This window comes from Typopeltis vanoorti, chromosome 12 (assembly GCF_054136105.1).
Source record: "Typopeltis vanoorti isolate ZY-2024b chromosome 12, IOZ_Tvanoo_1.0, whole genome shotgun sequence".
NCBI lineage: Eukaryota > Metazoa > Arthropoda > Arachnida > Uropygi > Thelyphonidae > Typopeltis > Typopeltis vanoorti.
This window is the reverse complement of record NC_143560.1, coordinates 59,789,080-59,808,406: the sequence shown is the minus strand read 5'-3', so window position 1 is coordinate 59,808,406 and position 19,327 is coordinate 59,789,080. Positions and strand designations below refer to the sequence as shown.

Genomic DNA, 19,327 nt, shown 5'->3' with positions numbered 1-19,327 from the left:
TAAATCTTCTAAGCAATAACTGAATTAATCATCAGTCACGATACACATAAACAAATGTTTGTGCATGAAGTACTACTGATCACTCATGAATTAAGGCAATACACAATAATTCCTTATCTTGAGGTTTTATATGCACAGTTGTTCATTCCTCCTGCATTCAAATAATTCTTTAGGCACTATAATTCTAAACACAGCTAACGGTAACTTCAACTTTACAGCCTCTACTATTCTCTAGTAACTTCGTGCTTTGCTTCAAGGATCCATATGTCCTTGAAAGGTCGGTGCTGAAATTAAATCTGCACTCAAGTATCGCTAGTCTATTTAATAGTCTCTCAGCTGTTTTCCGTAGCTATAATTGTTATTCTACAGCTTATTAGCTAACTGCTTCTCGACTAGTAGACTTAAATTAGCTGCTTGAGTGACTTGCCGACTCTCTAATATCGCACTCTGATTCCCCAAATGCTGAATACTCCAATTCAAAACCAAGTGCCAATTCTCTCTCTCTCTCTCTGTTTCCTATCTATCTCCTTCTCTCTCACCTTATCTTTTACCTTCTCTTAATATTTTCAGCGTTCCTCGCTTAAATATCCGTTCTTCCCATCTAAATTGTTCTCGTGATCTCTTTAACTAAAACTCTTTTCAGTAAGCTTTCAACACTCTCCTCACGCACTGTTCCAAACTCGCACTCACTCACTTGCATACGTCTCCATGACAACAAAACAAAACATAATAAAATTGTGCTATTGCATAACGCGCAGTTAATGCGCAGTTAAATTATCAAATACAAGTTTTTATAATATTAATATAGTAATTTTGTTGGATTCTGAATATATAGAGATTTAAGTAATTATTATTTGCTTCAGAATCCAACATGTTCTTCCATCACAAAGGCTAGGCTTGTAATTAATAATTAATGTAAATCACTTGTTTATAATTTAATATTCATATAACTACCTTTAACTTTATTTGATATTTAATTATTTAATCAAGGATATGTGTATTAATAGTAATAAAACTCTGTATTAAAATATTAAGTTTATTTTATTTTTTGCTATATTAATATGAGAATTTGTATTCAGCATTTTAACTGCGTATTAATTGAAATGTAAATATTATTATTTTGTTCCTGTTTGTAGAAGTTTAACGTTATGCAATAGCTCAATTTTATTATGTTTTGTTTTGTTGTCATGGAGACGTATGCAAGTGAGTGAGCGCGAGTTTGGAACAGTGCGTGAGGAGAGTGTTGAAAGCTTATTGAAAAGAGTTTTAGTTAAAGAGATCACGAGAACAATTTAGGCGGGAAGAACGGATATATAAGCGAGGAATGCTGAAAATATTAAGAGAAGGTAAAAGAGAATGTGAGAGAGAAGGAGATAGATAGGAAACATAGAGAGTGAATTGGCACGCGGTTGGAATCGGAGTATTCAGCATTCGGGAAATCAGAGTGCGATATTAGAGAGTCGACAAGTCACTCAAGCAGCTAATTTAAGTCTACTAGTCGAGAAGCAGTTAGCTAATAAGTTGTAGAATAACAATTATAGCTACAGAAAACAGCTGAGAGACTATTAAATAGACTAGTGATACTTGAGTTGAGATTTAATTTCAGTGCCGACCTTTCAAGGACAAACGGAACCTTGAAGCAAAGCACGAAGTTACTAGAGAATAGTAGAGGTTGTAAAGTTGAAGTTTACCATTAGCTGTGTTTAGAATTATAGTGCCTAAAGAATTATTTGAATGCCGGAGGAATGAACAACTGTACATATAAAACCTCGAGATAAGGAATTATTGTGTTACCTTAATTCATGAGTGATCAGTAGTACTTCATGCAAGAACGTTTGTTTATGTGTATTTTGACTGATGATTAATTCAGTTATTGCTTAGAAGATTTATTGTAATGAGTGCTGTATACTGTTTAAAATGTTTACAGTTATAAAAAGTGTTTGTGTGTAAGTTGATGAAGAAAGAAGATTATCGGTAAGGTTATTCCAACCATTAATATTCCTATACAGAGAAGTGTGTGAGTTTCATCCTAGAATTTCCCTATACTAACAGTAACTATTGCAGAGAATTAGTTGAAGCATAAAATTAAAGATGTTTGTTTGTGAAGAGGTGTTACTGCAATTTTTATTGTATTTTGGAAATTAAGGAACTGTGAGAAGACTGTATTATAGAGATAACAGATTTACCTTTGTCTGAGTCTGTATGATTGAACTTATCAGAGAAGCTAAAATGTTTGTGATATCTTAATTACTGATTTGAACTTAAGTGTAAAATTTGTCATTCTAAAATTAAACGTTCATTTCTGATCAAGGTTGTATTTTGCCTGAATCTCTTTTACTGCACCATTCATAAAATATTCAAACCAAAGCGGGTGAATTAAGCAAGTTAAATATACTCGGCCAGTATATATAATAACAACATATAAAGGAAAGGTAGTTGAGAGTTGGTTTTTCTTCAAACATAGAGAGAGAGAATTGGCACTCAGTTGGAATCGGAGTATTCAGCATTCGGGGAATCAGAGTGCGATATTAGAGAGTCGAGAAGCAGTTAGCTAATAAGTTTTAGAGTAACAATTATAGCTATGGAAAACAGCTGAGAGACTATTAAATAAACTAGCGATACTTGAGTTCAGAATTAATTTCAGCGCCGACCTTTCAAGGACATACAGAACCTTGAAGCAAAGCACGAAGTTACTATAGAATAGTAGAGGCTGTAAAGTTGAAGTTACCATTAGCTGTGTTTAGAATTATAGTGCCTAAAGAATTATTTGAATGCAAGAGGAATGAACAACTGTGCATATAAAACCTCAAGATAAGGAATTATTGTGTATTGCCTTAATTCATGAGTGATCAGTAGTACTTCATGCAAGAACGTTTGTGTTATGTGTATCGTGACTGATGATTAATTCAGTTATTGCTTAGAAGATTTATTTTAATGAGTGCTGTATACTGTTTAAAACGTTTACGGTTATAAAAACTGTTTGTGTGTAAGTTGATGAAGAAAGAAGACTATCGGTAAGATTATTCCAACGATTAATATTCCTATACAGAGAAGTGTGTGAGTTTCATCCTAGAATTTCCCTATACTAACAGTAACTATTGCGAGAATTAGCTGAAGTGTAAAATTAAAGATGTTTGTTTGTGAAGAGGTGTTACTGCAATTTTTATTGTATTTTGGAACTTAAGGAATTGTGAGAAGACTGTATTATAGAGATAACAGATTTACCTTTGTGTGACTCTGTATGATTGAACTTATCAGAGAAGCTAAAATATTTGTGATATCTTAATTACTGATTTGAACTTAAGTGTAAAATTTGTGATTCTAAAATTAAATGTTTGTTTTTGTTAATCAAGGTTGTATTTTGCCTGAATCTCTTTTACTGCACCATTCATAAAATATTCAAACTAAAGTGGGTAAATTAAGTAAGTTAAATATACTCAGCCAGTATATATAATAACAACATATAAAGGAAGGGTAGTTGAGAGTTGGTTTACCTACAATTCTTGAACTAATTCAGATATAAAGTGGCGCAGTCTTTAAATATAAATTTTCTTTATATTTGAATTAGCAATCAACTTACAACTGATCAATTAGTTAAGAACATCGTAATAGTAATCATGTCGGATCCAAAGTATAGATTGAGAAGAAGTAAGATCCAACAAAATGGCACAGCAGTCGACAGGATTTGAATTCAAAAAAAAAAAAAATTGTAATCTTCTTCTTCTTCTTCTTCTTCTGCAGCTTCTCCCACTTAAGTGGGGTCACTGTTTGTTATGAGTCTCCTCCACACCTTCCTGTCTTGGGCTGTCACCACATCCAAGTTCTTCATCTTCAAGTCCTCTTCTACCAGCTCCCTCCATCTCTTCTTTGGCCGCCCACGCTTCCGCCTTCCTTGCACATCCATCTGCATGACCCTTCTTCCCACATATTTGTCCTCCCTCCTCATCACATGACCAAACCATCTCAACCTTGCCTCCTGTATTTTCGCTCCTAAGTTCGTAACTTTCACTGTTCCCCTGACATAGTCATTTCTCAGATGATCCTTTCTGGTCACACCGCACATCCACCTAAGCATTCTCATCTCTGCTACTTCCATCCTGCTAATGTTATTTTTCCTCAGGGCCACAGTTTCTATAGCATATGTCATAGCTGGCCTCACTACTGTCCTATAAATTTTGCCTTTCAGATTGATCGGCACCCTCTTATCACATAACACTCCAGCCATCTCCCTCCAGTTCCTCCAACCTGCTTGTATCCTGCATCCCACTTCCTTCTCACCTTCTCCATCTTCTTCCACTGTCGAACCTAAGTATCTAAAGTCTCTCACCTTCCTGATGACATTTCCTTCCAGCTCCAGGTCTGTCTCCTGTCCGCCGCCCACTGTGAAACACATATACTCTGTCTTACTTTTGCACAGTCTCATACCTCTCTCTTCCAGTACTTTTCTCCATCTTTCCAGTTTAGTTTCCGCTTCTTCTCTTGAATCTACACACAGCAAGATGTCATCTGCATACAACATTGTCCAAGGTGCATCTTCTCTCACCTCCTCTGTTACCACCTCCATCACAATATTAAACAGAAACGGACTTAATGCTGACCCTTGATGCAAGCCAACTGTTACTTGAAAACTTTCTGTCTGTCCCAAACAGGTCTGAACACTTGTCTTCACATTTCTGTACATTTCCTGCACCAACCTGACATATTTCTCCGGCACCTTTTTCTCCCTCAGACACCTCCAGACTTCTTGCCTTGGCACTCTATCGTATGCTTTCTCCAGATCAATAAATACCAGATGTAGCTCCCTTTGTTTCTCTCGATATTTTTCCATCATCTGTCGTAACCCAAAGATAGCATCTGTTGTTGATCTACCAGGCATGAAGCCAAATTGTTCCTTTGCAATCTCCACCTCCTCCCTCAATCTACCATCAAGAACCCTTTCTAGGATCTTCATTGTGTGGGACATCAACTTTATTACTCTGTAATTTTTACAGTATTGTGCATCCCCTTTACCCTTGTAGATGGGAACAAGAGTACTCTCCCTCCATTCCTCAGGTATATTTTCCTGTTGGCAAACTTTCATGAACAGGTCCCACAGCAGGTCAATTGTAATATTAAGTATTAAAATTTGTAATAGTAAAAGGAATTTAAAGATAAAATAAGTGAATCAAGTGAATTGGTTGTAAACTAAATTCAGGCAAACATAGAGCTTATTTTAGGATTCTATTTTTTATTAGGATTATTATATTATTTTATTATATTAGGATTCTCAGCTGTTTTCCGTAGCTATTATTGTTATTCTACAACTTATTAGCTAACTGCTTCTCGACTAGTAGACTTAAATTAGCTGCTTGAGTGACTTGCCAACTCTCTAATATCGCACTCTGATTTCCCGAATGCTGAATACTCCAATTCCAACTGCGTGCCAATTCTCTCTCTATGTTTCCTATCTATCTCCTTCTCTCTCACATTCTCTTTTACCTTCTCTTAATATTTTCAGCGTTCCTCGCTTATATATCCGTTCTTCCCGCCTAAATTGTTCTCGTGATCTCTTTAACTAAAACTCTTTTCAGTAAGCTTTCAACACTCTCCTCATGCACTGTTCCAAACTCGCGCTCACTCACTTGCATACGTCTCCATGACAACAAAACAAAACATAATAAAATTGAGCTATTGCATAACGTTAAACTTCTACAAATAGGAATAAATAGAGAATGTTTACATTTCAATTAATGCGCAGTTAAATTATCAAATACAAGTTTTTATAATATTAATATAGTAATAAATAAAATGGCTTAATAATATTTAATACAGTCTTTTCATTATTAATACATATATCTTTGATTAATTAATTAAATATTAGATAAAATTAAAGGTAGTTATATGAATATCAATTATAAACAAGTGATTTACATTAAATAATATTTACAAGTCTAGCCTATGTGATGGAAGATCATGTTGGATTCTGAAGTAAATAATAATTACTCCAATCTCTATATATTCAGAATCCAACACCGCATGTACGAGGCTCCATGCTCCTGTAAATTGTCTTGCTATGGACAGACAGGTAGATCTGTTCAGAAATGTATATCGGAACATCAAGACCATATCCGTATTCTCAAACCGCAGAAATCTGGCCTCGCTCAACACGCCGTTGAAAACCCAAACCGTAGGATCCATTGGGAAAAGACCAAACTTTTACATAGATCTTTATATAAACATGAACGTTTATATAAAGAAAGTGCTCAAGCCCCACTTCTCAGACCAAATCTAAACCGTAATGACATTCTTGCTATTCCTAAAGTATGGGAAATTGTCATACAAAATTGTGTTAAATAATTTCTTTATATATTTTATCTTATTTTAATGTAATTCTTTTTTTTTCAGTTATATTTTAATTTAATTCTATAACACGCTACTGCACATATTGGGATTCCATTGTAATCATGCGCTCTAACTGTATGCTATTCCTAGCATTGTTTGAATTAACTGTATTGAAGATGTCCTAAGATACTTAGGATGAAATATTTACATATTAAAACTTATTACTGTGGTTATTATGTGTGTTTGTTTAGTCATGAATTCTCCATAGATTTCATTGTATAATAACTTAATTTTTATCCACTCCCTTGAGGGCACTTTTTTAGGATATTAGTTCTGTTTCATTTAAAATTTTAAATGTTTCTAGAACTATCTTAAGTATAAATTAAAGATGCCAAGAAATTATATTCTTGGTTTAATCCTTTATCCAAGTGTAAGCAAATAAAAATTTGCTCGTGAAGTAACATCATGATTGGGCTTCTTTTCTATAGAGGGGCCAGTGACTTCACATTAATTCTTAGTATCCCATAATGCATAATACACATACATGTATAATATATGCTATGTCTTCCCATGGGAAGACATCGTACATTATGGTTTAGAGAAAGATGTTTAAAAGTTTTTTCATTTGGTTATATTATAAATTAAAGATGCCAAGAAATTATATTCTTGGTTTAATTCTTTATCCAAGTATAAGCAAATAAAATTTGTTTGGGGGGGGGGGATTTTTAATTTTAATTTAAAATTAAAATTAAAAATTTATATATGTTTATATATAAAAATTTGTAATATAACCAAGTGAAAAAACTTTCAAACAAACTATCTTAAGTGCTGGGTGTTTACCACATTTATAATTTCTACTGTGACAATGCTAGTGGGAAAGCCAGTGAAATATTTATAAGTTTAATAAATTAATTATTTATTTCCTCTGTTGTTGTTTATACCATGAAGCACTGTTATGTTTGGGCATTTAAAAGAAAAAAAAAGCTTATCTGCCCATGCAGTTCTGTTGATAATTCTGAAATCTTTCAGAATTATCAACAAAATCGAAAATATAAATATTAATTGCAATAAATAGATGCTAAACATTTATATGCACACACAGCACTTCGAACCAGTCATGTAGCCGTAAAGTACAGTAACCACTGTGCTCAGTTTATTGATAATTCTGAAAGATTTCAAGAACCAGCAGAGATCATACAAAATAAAACAAAAGCAGTCATTTGTACTGTTAACAAATTACAGTTTGAGGTTTCTATAACCTAATATCACTGATCTGCTTCAAGTACACAGTAGAGAGCTCAGAAATAAAGACAAAAATTACAAAATGTGAAGAAGCTAAAGAAGAAGATTTAAAAGCTGAAACTCGTATTCATTTCTTCTTCTTCACTCTCAAGGGACTTGACAAAGCATTCCAACACAGAAAAAGTAAGTGATTTACTGAGATATTTGAGTCATAAGATTCAAATTTTGAGGGCACTAAAAAAGTTGCTGCAGATTTAAAAAATGTTTATGCATATAATTGTGAAATTTATGAAAAAAAGAGATTGTCTCAGAAGCAAACAACTTATAATTTGCTTGACTTTAAAGGATGTGCTTTCATACTTGGGGGAACTTTTCGGAAAAAAAGTTTTCATTTCTTTGGATAAATAAATCATTGTTTAAGCATAAACTGTTTCCCCTTTTTTTTTTTTTTTTTTAAACATTACATCTATGGGAAATAAATTCCTGCTTTAGATACATTTTCAGTGCATTTAAGCAGCAAGCAGTTTAGGCATGTGCTAGGAACAAATTAACTCATTAAGCCTAATTTTTTTTAAATTTTATATTTTAATAGGTGACTTAATTAAAGCTGCCAGCATTGCTAATGAAGCACTTCATATTCTACCAAATGAAGCATCTCTCCATTTCAATTTAGCTAATACGCTTGGCAAAATGGGAAAATATCAAGAATCTGAAAAGCATTTTCTTATTGCTATTAATCTGAACCCTGGTAATCCTACTTACTACACAAATTTAGGTAAGGATACATATAAATATTACATACTTCCTCATGTATGTATGTATGTATGTATGTATATATATATTTCTATCACTGTTATGTCGTTTGTTATTGTAATCATTTCCTGATGGCATGTATAATAATATGGTAGTTCAACACAATATTTCACTATTCCTTCACAACTTTTTTTTCCTTCCCATATTTGTTATTGTTATGGCTCCATTTTGATCATCTCTTATGTATCTGTCTTCCAAGATAATCCTAACTAGATTTTTTCAGTCCATGAACTCCTTTACAAATAACACTAACCTCACAAACTCCTTATGCTTTCTTTGAAGACAGCCACACAAAACAATCCTTGAGTACTGTGGCACTGTTATTTTTGTCAATTAATGTGATGGGCATGCTTGTTTCTTTACTCATATTCTCATTCGCTGAAACCGCTGAAGAAATTATTCACATCTTGTTCAGTACTGAGGCTATTTCTGTTCTAGGTTTTTTTAAAATTTGCTTTAAAACTTCTCTCCAACACACAGTGCAACTTTTTTAGACTTTGTTCAACTTAAAAATGCATTCCTCAAATCTGAGAACATCTGGTTTCAGTATTCTTTGACATGGAAAAACCTTATGAGATAGCCTGAAGATCTGGCTTTTATCAAAAACTCTCTCTCTCTCTCTCACTCTAACAGAATCTTCTGAGTGGAAAGCACTTTAATCTTAATATTTTGTCAAAAATGCTAGATAGAGCCTTGACAGAGTGTTTGCCAAGGCTCTATCTTAAGCATAACTCTCTTTGCTGTCAAAGTGAGCTCACTGAACAATTTCCTCCCACCATAGGCAATGCTATACTGTATATGTTGATGGGCTGCATAATTTATTGTCATTCTTGTAATATGAGGGTTACTGAAAAGCAACTTCAACAATTCGTTGATTTTATCTCTTCTTGGGCTCTTAGCAATGGATTCAAGTTTTTAGCAGAAAAAAGTTTTTGTGCACACTTCTACTGAAAATACATTTTTCACTTAGACCCAGAGTTAAGGATGGAACAAACTATTATTCTAGTAGCAACAGAAGCCAAGTTCTTAGAACTCATTTTTGACAGAAAGCTTACATTCCTTACCCACATTCTCCAACTTATCGAAAAGTTCAAGTGATCATTGAATATCCCTCTCACTCTGTCCTCTACAGAAAGGGGTGTAGATTGATTTTCCTTTCTTCACTTGTATCATCATGCACTTGTTCGATCAAAGCTTGATTGTGAGTCTCAAGTTTACAGTTCTGCAAAGAGCGAGCACTATCCATCATCAGGGTGCTGGTATTTTTTGCATATCACCTGTTCAAAGTGATTGTCAAACCTGCTCTTTCACTTTGATGGAAACAGTTGTCTCTTAACTGCTCTTAAATACAGTTAATTGCAGAACATCCTACATGGATTTTTATATTAGGAAGCTCAAGAATATGCATGCCAGGCTACCATGTCCCTTTGGTATGCATTTGATATATTTGAAGTGCTATCGGCATGAATGTTGACAACATTACATCATTCCTCCAATGTGGGTTTGCATTTCATCCTGCAACCTCTCACTATGGCCACCAAGGAAGTCTTATACTTCATCATCTGTCTACCTGCAATTGTTTAATATGCACAGAGCAGCCCACTCTGAATTCTTACTCATCTATGCTAGCAGTTCAAGATCTGAGCCCTATATTGGTTGTGTTGCTGTGTTCCCTGACCTTAGTTTATCCAGACAGATCCTACATGATTGCAGTAATTATACTACAGAGTTGCATGCTATTCGGCTTGTGCACATAAAAGAAAACGTCTATCAAAAATCTACTATTTATACAGAATTCATTGAGTTCTTTACAGGCCATCTCCTCTTCTTTGCACAATCCACATCCAGTGCTTTGTGAAGGTCTACAACTTTTGAGCAAAATGAAAACTTTTAATTTTGATATTCTGCAGTGTTGGATTGCCAGTCACATTGGAATTAAGGGATGTGAATCTGTAGATGCAGCTGTTAGATCAGCTCATGCTTTTTCCACTTACTGTTTGTCAGTCCTGTATACAGACCAGAGACAGTTTATAAAATCAAAGCTAACTATTCAGTGACAGTTATCGTGAGATTAAGCCCGAAATTAAGCATTGGCAGCATAGTCAACATAGAAACAGAAGAGAGGAAGTTGTTCTTGCTAGGCTCTGCATAGGTCTCAGTCATCTTACACATTCTTATTTACTGGGGACAGATGACCTACCCAACATACATCTCCCCATTTGTCTTGTTCACATGAGAAAGGATTGAAATTTTTGCTAATCTGGCCCACCCACATACAGGGTATGTGGTGGGCCAGATTTCATATTAAAGTTTATCCCATAATTCTTATTAAAGTTTAAAACTGCACTAAGTCCAACATTATAAAAGTTACAGATTTATAGTATATAATAGCTTAAAGAGTATGTAATTAAGTTTTATCTACAATGATTTGTCTTATTAGTGCTCAAAATGACGGCCATCTTTTGTGATGCATGTAACTAGGTGATTTTCGAAGTTCCGGAAAATGTTTAGTAGTTGCTGAGCAGTGGCTAGATTGATTGCGTTTGTAATTTTAATCTTCAGGTCATTGCAAGAAGCAGGTTTTGAAGCATATACAACTGTTTTGATGTGATCCCATAAGAAAAAGTCTAACAGAGTCAGGTTCAGGTGACTGAGTTGGTCACGCAAGAGTACCTCCTCTACTAATCCACCTGTCTGCGAAAGTGTCATTCATCCAGAAACTTTCATACCTGTGTCGCATAGTGACAGGGTGCCCTATCCTGTTTGTAAATGGTTGTATTCATAAGATTTAATCTCTTTAATTTGGGAATAAAAAAATTTAGAAGCATTGCTAAATAAGATTCACACCGGGTACACGACAACTGGGCGACGGCGATGGAAAACGGTCAACTGGGCGATGGCCAATTGGGCGACAGACAATTAAAATCTACATGACAAATTCGCTAATGTATGTTGTGCTTAAAAAGGATGTTCCACATTACAGCAGCAGCAGGAATGAAAGAGAGGAAAAGAAACTGGTTCTATAATTATGGAGTTGAACTATGATGGGGTTTTGGCTGCTTGCATTTTAGTGGATTTGGTAGAGAGAGAGAGAGGGAGGGGGAATTACTGAGGTAGTTCTGATGAACATTTGCCATAAAAATATTTATAGAAGATGCAAGCAATGGTTATTAAATGCCTGTGTGACAGAGGTTGGAGTCTGTTGATCTATTACCAGGTAAATTTAAATAATATTTTTTTGAGAAATGAGTTAAAAGAAAGGTATATAAACATAAAATTTGAAAAATCTCACTTATAATTAAGTTTATTTTTATTGTGTAGAATTATGAATTGTATAGAAGTTGTATTGAAATTTCCCATACAAAAAATGAGTCAGCTAGTTAATAAATATTTATATTATATATTTTCGTTTATATCATACATCAAAATTTGTAGGATTGTTTAAGAAAGAGATGGTTAAAAAGAGTGGTCCGAAAATTATTTTAAAATGAAAAGGTATAATGCACAGTATTAAAATAAAGAAAAAATATAGTTTTGTTTTAATTCATTTATTAATATTATTTTGTAATTAACAAACATATTTACAAATGTTACATATATACAATAAAACAAAAAAAGTATATGAAATTCAAGACAATTTTTTTGAATTTACTAATTCATAATATAGTTATATGCAATACCACATAAATATTCTATTATATTTTCCCTACCGTAATTAATAACTTTTTTCAAAATTCTTTGGTCAGCTTCATCATAACATCTACGTTTGTGCTCATGTTGAAAACCTGCTACTGCTCTTTCATAATCAACATCATATGTTTTTTGAATTTTTTGTAGCCCATTTATAAAAATCCATAAATTTGGATGACTTGCGCTGCTGCCAAAGCTCAATTGCAGTTTTCGATGACAGGCTTCTGCAAAATTATTTGTTCTATCGCTTCCATTTATTGTTCTTTGGTACACAGACCAAACTTTTGAGGAAAAAATCGGTGGAGCCCTGGTTCTGTTATTCCTTAGACGACCTATGTATGTGTTCGTAAACCATTCTTAACTTGGTGCAAATTCATTGATAAATGATTCTCGAGTTCGGAAATAGCATAAATAATATCTTGTTCTGGAACGAAAGCAAGCGAAGTGATCATTTTTGAATTTAAAGTGAATTGCGCATCAGAATTATATCTGGTTAAAAGACTGCATGAAACTAAATGCTTACGATTTTGTATGAGATGAAAAAAGCAATAATTTATGTTAGCTTGTGTAAATACTATACGTAACGCTTGATGAAAGGCAATTTCAAAATCAACATTTATATTTTTGGGATCTAGTAATGGCCACATTTCGTGTATCATATAAAATAATTTTGTGTATGTTTTAAGAGTCTTATTAGGTAATAAACAATATATAAAACAGGGAAAACATGACCTCCATCCTTTCTAGCCAAAATAACAAAAATTTGAGCAAAAAGAGGGGGAGAAAGTAAAAATGTGCCATCCATAAATAATTCATTCATGCTTTGGCTCCACACTGCATGGCTTTCACGGCCAAAAATTAATATTCTCATGGGGTCGGCCTGTTCTGATCCAGAATCAGCCAATAAAAAACGTTCAAATTGTGATGGACTGAATTCATAATTTAAGTATTCTTCAGGAATAATTATTGTTTCCCTAGAATCAGGATTAATTGGGGCTTTTAAATTTTTTAATCTTCTTCTTTGAATATTTCTGCACAGACTGCTATGATTTGGAAGCATTCCCAGAAGTTGAGTTCTGCTTTTGTGATGGGTTGTTTAACTAGAGTTCTGATTTGTGATGGGTTGCTCATTGTCGTATCCGCTAATTTTTTTGGCTGTTGTACTAACTTCTTGCGTTGTTACTCTGGCCGCATTTCCAGAACTGCTACATGTGTGTTCCTGTTTTTCAGAAATTAGTGATCCATCACTGACACTTGTCCAGATTTTACCTTTGCATCCTTTGTTTTTATTTTCACATCCCCAAAATTGAATTGAACCTTTCTTATCAATCTTGTCTTTAACAACATTAAGATACCCATTCCAAGCATATTTTTCCTTGTCTCTTTGACTTAATATTCTTGAATTATCCATTTCTGAAGAATAAAAACAAGAAATATAAATATAAAAATAAAATTTAAAAAAAGTTTACACTATTGATATAATTAAGAATTTTTTCAGTACTATTTGAAAAATAGTACTGAAAAAATTCTTAATTATATCAATAGTGAAATATTTCTATACTTCTATATAATTGTACTTAGCAATTTGTTTCATTTCAGAGATAATCAAGAGTTTGAAATTTATTTAAATTAATTTAGATGCCATGTATACAATTTAGTATACGATTAAGATTATAAATTTTGAATACATACCTTTTATTTACTGAAACTTGTTCTTTGCACGTGATAACTGTAACGTTGACACAAATATCGGAAACGATGTAATAAACAAACAAACAACTAGTCTTACTGTTTAATAGAAGTCAAAATATCTTGCGAATGCACACAAAATTCCCAAATGATAAATTGCCAAACAAGCCACCTTACGCAGTGAAGCTCAGAAATACTTCTTCAGACAATAAAAATAAACTTAATTATAAGTGAGATTTTTCAAATTTTATGTTTATACCGTAATTCTATGGGAAATTTCAATATAACTTCAATACGATTCGTAATTCTACACAATAAAAATAAACTTAATTATAAGCAAGATTTTTCAATTTTTTTGTTTGGCAATTTATCTTTTGGGCATTTTGTGTGCGGTTATTTAGTTTAATACGCATTCGCAAGATATTTTAACTAGTCTTACTGTTTAATTGAAGTCAAAATATCTTGCGAATGCATACAACTAAATAACCGCACACAAAACGCCCAAATGATAAATTGCCAAACAAGACGCTTTACGCAGTGAAGCTCAGAAATAAAAATTATGAGCAAGATTTTTCAATTTTTTTGTTTATACCGTACTTCTGACTCATTTTTACCTGGTAATAGATCAACAGAATAGAATTGCATATTTCATCTTTTATTCCGTTGCCCAGTTGTCCGTCACCCAGTTGACTGTGTCCCTTCACACCGACAGTGGGCTCATTGAAAAAGAATGACCCGATATTGCAACACCTCCTAACCGCTCACCATACATTAACTTTTTGCGAGTCTCTTTGTTGTTTCCTGAGGCTTCTTTGCACCCTAAATGTGGCAATTATGATGGTTAATTTTCCCACTTATGTGGAATGTTGCATCATCTGAAAAAGTCAACATGTGAATAACATCTGTATCATTTTCCATTTGTGTCTTCATCAGTTGACAGAAATCCAACCTGGCATGATTTTACTCTTCTTGTAGCATTTGAACAGTCTTAATTTTGTGAGCATGTTTATGGAGTTGTCTGGTTAGAATTCTGTGCACTGTGGATTTTGGTACATTTAACTCAGCAGCAGCACGTTGCACTGATTTCTTGGGACTCATATCAAATGCCCTATCAATTTTGACCAAATTCGCTTCCTTTGATGAACACCTCCCTGATCTGGGTTTGTCATGAATTGATCCAGTTTCTTTGAATTTTTTCATCCAGTTATTAATTAAATTTCTGTGGGGAGGTACCTTGTTATAATGGGCAGAGAATTTTCTTCTTACTGCTGTTACAAACAAGTTCAGCAAGCCACAGGATACAGTTGACTTCACATTTGCCATCTTCAATCACACCAATCAAAAAAATAAGAAAAATGTGATGAAATAATATTCATGCATCAAAAATTCTAATAGTAATACTTTCAAATGATATTTATTGCAACTCTGTAAATGTGATATTTTTGAAGCAGTTAAAGATCAAAACTGCACTAAGAATTATGGGACACCCTGTATACTTAGGCAGGTCTTATCAGACTTGAACAAACTGCATGAAGTTTTTAACTTTTTATACACGTCTATTTATAAATTATATTTATATGTAAACACTATTTTGATTAATTTTAGTTAATAAGTTTTTAAATTTTTTTTTTTTTATAATGTTATTTACTAATTAATCTCTTTATTACTATTTATTGATATCTTGTGTACTGCTGTAAATGGTTTAGTGCAGTATGACCTTCCCTGTTCTTATGGTAAACCTTAAACCATCCAACCCACCAACTAACCTGTTTGTAGTGGAGGGGACCTTTCAGTGGCTGTACTGGTTTTTTCATTCTTCCAGTATTTCTGTTTCTTTCTTCCCATATTCTTTCAACAAGCCTAACCAAGTTTGTGGTGGAGGGGAACCTCTCAATGATGATTCTAGTAGTAAGACTTATACGTTGGTTAGACATAACTGGTAATTAATTTACGGAATTAACAACGCATATAAAGTATATTAATTAAAGATAACTTTAATGAATCACTTCTATATTTCGGCAATGTCACATTGCCATCTTCAGGAACATAAAGATATGGTATGTGCACTAAGGAACTAACAAAGCAAATGAGGAAGAAAGTAAATTTTGTTCCTAAAGTCCTAATGGTGCCCTCTTGCGGGCTAATTTGGTAGTCTTTGCAGTTGGGCTGAAGTTCTCATAATGAAAGTCTCCCAAATTTGGGGCAGTTTCATGCACCCAAATTTGTTGAGGTTAGGAACGTTTTTTAGAGCTGCTGATTCTTTGAATAATCTTTCGTATTTAAACTTGCTGCGATGGATTATTTTTGTTTTCTTCCAACGAATTTTATGGTGGGTATCTAAGGCATGGTCTGCAAGCCCAGAGCGGCTGTACTGGTGAAATTTCGTTGGAAGAAAACAAAAATAATCCATCGCAGCAAGTTTAAATACGAAAGATTATTCAAAGAATCTTCAGCAGCTCTAAAAAACGTTCCTAACCTCAACAAATTTGGGTGCATGAAACTGCCCCAAATTTGGGAGACTTTCATTATGAGAACTTCAGCCCAACTGCCAAGACTACCAAATTAGCCCGCAAGAGGGCACCATTAGGACTTTAGGAACAAAATTAGTTTCTTACTTTCTTGCTCATTTGCTTTGTTAGTTCCTTAGTGCACATACCATATCTTTATGTTCCTGAAGATGGCAATGTGACATTGCCGAAATATAGAAGTGATTCATTAAAGTTATCTTTAATTAATATACTTTATATGCGTTGTTAATTCTGTAAATTAATTACCTCTCAATGATGGTACTGGCCTTTTTATTCTTCCACTATTTCTGTTCCTTCTTGTATTCTTCTCCTGAGTCTTTTTCATTCTCCTATTTTCCAGACCACCACTTATGGAGTCCAAAATACCCTACCACCATGTTTGTCATTGTGCAATTTATCACCATCAACAAATTCCTGATATATACCCTTCAAGGGGTGTATAGAATATGATAGTACTACATGAAAAATTTACATCATTACTAACTTCTTATCTACAATTTTCCTCCATATCAGTCTGTTTCATGTCAAGACTCCAATATTGTTAGGTCTTATATTTCTGTCTTCTAAGGCACTTTTTACTGTGTCAATCCACCTATATCTTGGTCTTCCTCTGGGACTTTTTCTTGTCAACCTGGCAGAGAACACTTGTTTTGCTGATCTTTCCTCTCCCATTCTGCTTAAGTGAGATACCACCTGAGATTAGCTCTGCTAATGCATTCCTGGATGTTGACAATATCAAGTTCTTTCCTAATATCCTTGTTTTTAATATGATATTGCCATTGATGCCATCTGTTCATACCCCCTAATCTTTCTCAGGACTCTCATATCTGCAGTCTCTAGTCTTTGGTCAAGTGTTTTACTTCTAACCCAGCTCTCAGATCCATAAGTTAAAATTGATTTGAACACTGTCTTGTATACAGATAATTTAGTGTTTTGACTAATTTCTCTCTTATTCCATATAAATTTATTCAGTTGACTTCCTACCACACCAGCTTTGTTGATTCTGTTGTCTATTTCCATATTTAATTTACCATCTTCACTAAAAATCGTGCCTAAGTAGCTGAAATGTTTTACTTGTTCTATAAGTTTTCCATTCACAATGCAATTGATATTTTCAATGTTTCTGCCTATTTCCATTGTCTTTGTCTTTTTAATGCTGACCTTCATACCATATCTATTACAACAGTTATTCAATTTAGTCAAGAATCTTGAAGACTTGTACCGGATTTATTTAGAAGTATAACATCATCTGCATAAAGCAAAGAGCTGAGATTAACACCTACAATTTTGATATCAGGTTTAATACCACTTTCCTTCATATTGAGATCCATATAGATAATGAATAACAGAGGGGATAATGTACATCCTTGTCTCACACCAGATTTAACATTAAACCATCATCCTGTACTTTCTTCAATTCTAACTGCTGACTTACAACTCAAATAGAGACTAAGTATTGCTTGATGTAATTCCCCACTGACACCATACAACTGTAGCATTTTGAATAGCTTCTCTCTTGGCACCTTATCATATGCCTCTTCCAGATTTACAAAACTTAAATACAGATCTTTGTTATATTCCATGATTTCTCAGCTATCTGTCGTAAAGTGAAAATCTGATCCTGACAGCCTCTGTTTTGCCTGAATCCAGCTTGTTCTTCACCTAGCTCCTCTTCCACAATCCTTCTCAACCGTTTCTCAAGCATACTTGCATATATCTTACCAGGAACACTCAGTAATGAAATGCCTCTGTAATTCTCACATTCAGTTTTATTTCCCTTTCTATATATATGGGTACTATGAGAGCTCTACTCCAATCATCTGGAATTCATCCCTGTGTCCAGGCCTTCTGAACTATGCAGTCAGTGCAGCCACTGTAAGACTTTTATACCTCCATACTTGAGCATTTCTGGACGAATATCATCTATTCCTTGTGCCTTTCCACATTTCAGGCTTTGATGGTTTTTCTACTTCAAGTATGGATATGTATTCCTGACTGCCTGCCTGGTCACTATTTTTTACCACTGTGCTGTCATCACTGCTTGTTTCATTTAGAAATTTTTGAAGTAATTACTCCATACTTTAAGGATATCTTTTTCTCCTGTTTTCATGTCACCTTTATCATCTCTAATTCCTTTTACAGCACTTTTTCCTCCATTTCTGAGCTTCAACAACCTAGAAAATATCTTGCCACCTTCTTGATATTTATTTCTATGTTCTTGTCAAAGTCCTCCCGTGACTTTTATTTAACCAGTTTTACACAGTGTTTAGCTTTCTTACATGTGTCTCTGTATTCTCTAACAACACAAGCTGACTTATTTGCCAGGAATTTTTGATATGCTTTCTTCTTTTCCTTCACTGCCTCTTTAACTTATTGTGTCCACCATGTAGTTCTGATTTTTCCAACCTTGCAGACAACCTCACCACATGCCTCTCTGGCTGAATCAGTCAGTGTTTTCTTCAGGACTTGCCACCGAATCTCCATGGTTTGGTTCCTGTTTTCAAACTCTTTCATTTTTTCCTGAATAATATTTGTGTATTTTAATTGAGTCTGCACGGTTAGCCTAGTGGCTGTGCGCTTTGCAGCCATATGCCTGGGGAAGGAGTTTCCCAGGTTTGATTCCCCTTGGTGACGTGAGATGCTGAAGGATCTTCCTCAGCCATAGCCAAGTTAGCCGGTCTTGGGCATGGACAGTAGGGTTTTTCCCCCAGTTTATCTTGGGTTTTTCATCCCGCAAAACAGGCAAACTTGAACACCTTATCCTATGAACGGTTTGAGGTCCAATGATTAATAAACCCTCGACACTGCAAGGTAAAAGAGGGAAAGGAAGATGTCATGAGTATTTTATCTACAGTTCACATCTGAGAGCTGCTCAACTTTTATTTGCTTTAAAACTTTCCTATATGTTCTTCTTTTTCAACATGAAATTTAGTTTTATCCTGCTCAAGACTAAATGGTGATCACTTCCAATTTCAAATCCTCTGTACACTCTGGCATCCTGCACCAGTGGGAAAACATCGCTATCAACAATAACATAATCAATG

General features: G+C 34.1%; 1 protein-coding gene across 2 annotated transcripts in view; it reads left to right on the top strand.

Annotated features, from left to right (window-relative positions):
* Tmtc4 (Transmembrane O-mannosyltransferase targeting cadherins 4) overlaps positions 1-19,327 on the top strand; it is a 390,299-nt gene that overhangs the window by 356,938 nt on the left and 14,034 nt on the right. For both annotated transcript variants that reach the window (XM_090402208.1, XM_090402207.1), the window contains exon 16: positions 8,156-8,338. In XM_090402208.1, the coding sequence (XP_090258334.1) occupies positions 8,156-8,338 (183 nt within the window). The remainder of the gene's footprint in view (positions 1-8,155; positions 8,339-19,327) is intronic.